The sequence below is a fragment of the Lactuca saligna genome, chromosome 8 (genome assembly GCF_052625555.1).
Source record: "Lactuca saligna cultivar CGN05327 chromosome 8, ASM5262555v1, whole genome shotgun sequence".
Classification (NCBI taxonomy): domain Eukaryota; kingdom Viridiplantae; phylum Streptophyta; class Magnoliopsida; order Asterales; family Asteraceae; genus Lactuca; species Lactuca saligna.
The window spans coordinates 24,536,964-24,542,080 of record NC_136424.1 but is presented as its reverse complement, the minus strand read 5'-3'; the positions used below and the strand labels follow the sequence as shown (position 1 = coordinate 24,542,080).

The following is a 5,117-nucleotide window of genomic DNA, read 5'->3' as shown; positions in this document are numbered from 1 at the left end:
ATAAATTAAGATTTATTAAAAATGATAATTTAAATTTAATAAAAGAAAAAAAAATGAAATAAATTAGATAGTTTATGATTCAAAATTGTATAACTAACAAAAAAATTATATATTTATAAAGTTTGGTTACAAATCTATTTTTTCAGACCGGTCTCAAACCGGTCCGGTCTTTTTTAGGATTAGTCTCCGAATGGTCCGGTCTTTTTCGGACCGGTTCGGGACGGTCTCAAGCCGGTCTTTTTCCGGTCCGGTCTTTTTTCGATCCGATCTCGTTTTAGACCAGTTCGGTCTCGGTTTTTTTTTGAGTTCGGTCCGAAACCGGTCTTTTTGTGCTGGCCTAATGGTAGGTGTGTTTAGAATTTAGATTCAATAAGATATGGGCCTCATGTTGGGACAAACATTGGGCCAAGATCCGGAGGGGTTTTACATAGTTGGGTTAAAGGCCCATATGCTTAGCTAAGCATCTTCAATTTTAGAACCTAAGCCTTTCGTGACCTTGTTGTGCTTTTAATAGTTACATGTATGTTAATATATAGGGATAATGACTTGATAGGATAAGATATTTTTTGAAATGTACACATTTAGTTCTTATAATTTTTTTCTTGTAAAATAAACCCTTATACTTTAATAATATGTACATATTAGGTCCTTTTCACCGGATTCTACAGGTTTTGTTGATATGGAGGGTTTATTTTATAAAAAAAAAAGAATAAGGACTAAATGTGTACATTTCAAAAAGTATCTTACCATATCAAGTCATTTTCACTTTTTTTTTTATTTTGTTGAAATGAAATACCCAGGTGACATCCACATATCCACAACGAGATTTTTCCAACTTTTATTCATCATGAAAAAGAGGGAGAACCCCGATCTCTGGCGACTCCTTTGTGTGTTCCTACACATCACTGGTAGCAAGGAGGAATGATGGCAAAAACAGCAAGGTCGAAGGGGGAGGCAGGAGGAAGTAGAGACAGTAATTAGCGGCGAGGAGCTGCTCTGGTAGCCCCCTTGTCGATTCTTTCTTCTTTTTCTGGCAACATATCTCAAAGATGGAGGGAAAGAGAGACAGATCGGAGAAACACAACATGTAAATGGTGTTTGGTTGTTGCTGTTCGACCGGAAGGAAGAGAGACGAGAAAGAGAAGGGTCGCCGCCCTTTTCTTGTTGCTGGAGGATCACCCACTTCCAGTGACTAAGCTAATTAATTGTTATTTAGTGCCACTAGTGCTTCCACATCAGCAAACCTGTATAATCTGGTGAAAATGACCTAATGTGTACATATTAATAAAGTATAAGGGTTTATTTTACAAAAAAGAATAAGGACTAAATGTGTATAATTCAAAAAGTATCTTACCCTATCAAGTTATTTTCCCTAAAAGAAAATTTGTATATAACCGGTATACCGGGTATAGCCGGTCACAAGGATTGCATTGTTACAAAAAATAAAGTATAAGGGTTTATTTTACAAGGAAAAAAGAATAAGAACTAAATATGTACATTTAAAAAAATATCTTACCCTATTAAATCATTTTCCCTAATATATATTATTAATTTTTTCGGGATAATAAATGAAGAGCTATTTGTTGCAAATAGAGACAAGTTTCATTTGTTACATTGTTTTCACAAAAGTTTATTAATTACATTCGTAAACTTTGTGTTTTCGGTGTACATTTGTGTGTACTTTGTGCAAAAGTTTTGTGAATCTCATCATATGCACAAATTAAAAATGGAATTCATAAAACCATCTATAAGTTGTATTTAAGTAAAATATTTTTTTTAACAATATCAGTATCAAATCAGAGAGAAAAATATTTGATTTTATAATTTGCATGGTTTAAGATTTAATTATATTAAATAGATTTTATGTTAAAATTATTTGGGTAATATAGAGTGTGATGTTGTTATTATTGTTTGTATAATCGTAAAATATTTATATCATCCCTAATAAACAAGGTTCTAAATAACGTAAGACGTGACTTGACGGTAAATCGGCAATGTCAAGCCTCAAGCTTTTCCGAGCTTTGGCGAGTCACGTTGTTTGTAAAGCGTGACTTAAGGCGACAATTTTGTATATAATTCATATTTTTATATGAATTTTCTACTATTATTCATTTTTATACATATATATGGGTCAAGGCGGCGTTTTGGCAAAGTTTGACGGCACATGCAAGCCTTGGAGTCATGGCGTGCCATGGCAAGCTTTTTAGAACATTGCTAATAAATGAAAATAATTTTGCTACTTGTCATCATCTGTTAATTTAAATTAAAGTATATCTATATGTCATTTTATGGTTTTTTTTTGTTTTATTAAATTTCAAATAATACTTAAATTTCATAAATATATATCCAATTTATTAATACAACTTTCCTTATAACTTCAAAAATTTTAAATTGAATTTAATTATTTTAGTTCTTTATTTATTAGTTTAAATTTAAAAGATAAATAAATATTTCAATTTTAATAATTAATATTTTATTTGTTTCTTATGAATTTAAATTTTCTAAATTGATAGATCTTCATTGTTTATTTTTTTTAAATAAACCTATGTAATATACATAAAAATAAGTATTTTTTTTTTTTTTTCAAAAGTCGAAAATACTAATAAAATTATAATTTCATTTTTTTAAGTAAAATACCGAAAACCTGTTAGTTTCCGAGGTTTGTTGAACATCGATCGATCGAGATTCGTGAGGGACATGGCAACTTCAAAATTGGCAGCAGCAACGGCTGAGAGGGTGGTGAAAGCGACGAGACGGCAAGCCCTAACTTTAACAGAAGCGGCGGCGGGTAGGATACGCCACCTCCTACAGCAGCGCCAACGCCCTTTCCTTAAACTCGGCGTCAAAGCTCGCGGTTGTAACGGCCTTTCGTATACCCTAAATTACGCAGGTTAGGTCTATCAAAAATTTCCTGTGTTAAAAATTTCGGTAGACTATCATCTAATCTTCTGGTTATTTGACTTCTTATTGATGGTTTTAGAAATTTCGTGCCTGAAATGTTTTAGGATTTCCCGCTTAACATTGGTTTTTAACGAACGGGTTCGTTCCGCTGAATTTGTAATCATGAAATCGAGAAAATATGAATCAACAAAAGAAACACCGATGATATTCAGTGACATATCAACTATGTGAATGGAACATGTTTCGTTGTATAATCAAATAGAGAACAGATTTTGTCCACCTAGAGCAAAAAGCATTTGAAACTTCAAACTTGTAACTGAGTGTTCTCAATCACACCATATACTAACCTATGTGCTCTTTTTTATAAGAATGTGGAAATAGCAGTATATCCATTCATCATGGTCTTCAGGTGTTGTTAATCTTGCAACAAAATCACTAGTAAATTTGCAGAGGGAACTGGGAATTAATATACTCACAACCATGGAATTTTTAATACTATAATTTTCATTCTAGAGTTACAAAGTTGCAATAGTAATCATATGAGCACTGATATTTTAAATAATGTATAGATGAAAAAGGGAAATTTGATGAGTTGATTGAGGAAAAGGGTGTGAAGATATTGATAGATCCAAAGGCTCTTATGCATGTTATTGGTACCAAAATGGACTTTGTGGACGACAAGCTAAGGTAAAAATTTTGGTTCTTTTGATTATTTAAATGTGTTTCATTTTTACTTAATACAGAAAAAACGATTTAGTTTATTTGTATTTGTTTTTTTTTTTTTTTTTTTTGGGTGCAGATCTGAATTTATATTTATCAATCCAAACTCAAAAGGGCAGTGTGGTTGTGGTGAATCTTTTATGACAACAAGTAGCACAGAATCTACAAAAGCTGGTGGCACTTCTTAGTCAAATTCACAACAAGTTATGTATCTTGTATAGTAGGTGTCAAAAATTATATAATTGCATATGTAGCTTATAATATTTATGATGATGATAATAATAATTGCCTTTCAAGTGAGAAAAGGATGTTATTGCCTAGATCTAGAAGCAACGAACTTGTCATTATTGGCCCACAAAATTTGATCTTTGTTTCTAAGTATATTGGATTTAGTGCATCTATATTATTTCGTCAATTGTAAGATTTGTTTGTTTGTTTCTTTTTGTGGTCTTGAATTTATGTGAAATAGAGCTCGTTTTTGTTGATTGCTGTGTCACGTAACAAGTACCTTTTCTTGTTTTTTTTTTTTTTTTTTTCCATCCACTAGCCGGAAGAAGTACCTTTTCTTGTTTTTTTTTTTTTTTTTTCCATCCACTAGCCGGAAGATAGAAGTTGTAGTTTTTATTTGTTTAAGAGTGTTCAACAAAAGTAGTTGTGAAAGCTTTTAAAACATGTAAAATTAAATAAAAAGATTTATCAAAAATACATCATTGATTTTACAATATAGCTAATTAAGTCAATTTGCAAAATTATAAAAGAGGTTTTTGTTAAACACTATTTGAAGTAGCTTTCGGATTTGAAGTTTTTTATTTTAACTTAAAAACAGAAATTTTTTCTGTTGAACGAAGTTTTTTTTTTTTTTTTTTTCTTGTTTTTTAATTGAGTTTTTTCTTAAAAGTTAGAAGTTTCCAAAAGCTATGTATCGAAGATGCCTTAAGCTTATTTATTTTGTTAAATCAATAAAAAAAACTTTCTTTATAAATCTTTTTCAAATACATAAGCTTTTTAAAAAGTTTTCTTTTCTGATCATTAAATATTAAGAAAATTGTAAAAATGATTTATATGATTTGCAATTTCTTTGGATAAGACCTAAAAAAAAAAGTTTTGTAGTCTTTGTGGCAAAGTTTGGTTGTGTTTTTAGCTCCAATAGTTGACATCCATTAGGTTTATTCTATTAAATTTGTCAAACTGACATTTTTTGCTTATTATTATTATTATTATTATTAATCTAAAAATAAAACCCTACCAGGCTACCACCGATACCATGCCTCCATAATCACTCATCTTCCTTGTGGCGGCCCCCTCCTCACCCTTCTCTTTCCAAAGACAAAAACCATCGTACCTGGCGATGACTCTTCTATTTTCATCTCCAAGCACAATCACTAACGATGAAAAAGAAACTTGTTTAGCATCTTCTTCCTTACATGGTTGAATAATATTAAATACTATAATAGATAGATAACTTTGAATAGTATTATGTGGTTGAAGAGTAATAA

The 5,117-nt window shown here is 30.8% G+C and overlaps 1 protein-coding gene across 1 annotated transcript; it reads left to right on the top strand.

Moving 5' to 3' along the window:
• The first annotated feature begins 2,638 nt into the window (after window positions 1-2,638).
• On the top strand, window positions 2,639-4,104 carry LOC145011368 (iron-sulfur assembly protein IscA-like 1, mitochondrial). Its single transcript, XM_078970074.1, has 3 exons — window positions 2,639-2,890; window positions 3,471-3,588; window positions 3,701-4,104. The coding sequence occupies exons 1-3, from the start codon at window positions 2,698-2,700 to the stop codon at window positions 3,807-3,809; spliced, it is 420 nt and encodes a 139-aa protein (XP_078826200.1). The 5' UTR covers window positions 2,639-2,697; the 3' UTR covers window positions 3,810-4,104.
• The last annotated feature ends 1,013 nt before the right edge of the window (window positions 4,105-5,117 follow it).

Coding starts and splice junctions, on each gene's coding strand:
- LOC145011368 (XM_078970074.1), top strand. CDS start 2,698: ATGGCAACTTCAAAATTGGCAGCAGCAACGGCTGAGAGGGTGGTGAAA. Junction 2,891..3,470: donor GTATACCCTAAATTACGCAG/GTTAGGTCTATC, acceptor AATAATGTATAG/ATGAAAAAGGGAAATTTGAT. Junction 3,589..3,700: donor TTTGTGGACGACAAGCTAAG/GTAAAAATTTTG, acceptor TTTTGGGTGCAG/ATCTGAATTTATATTTATCA.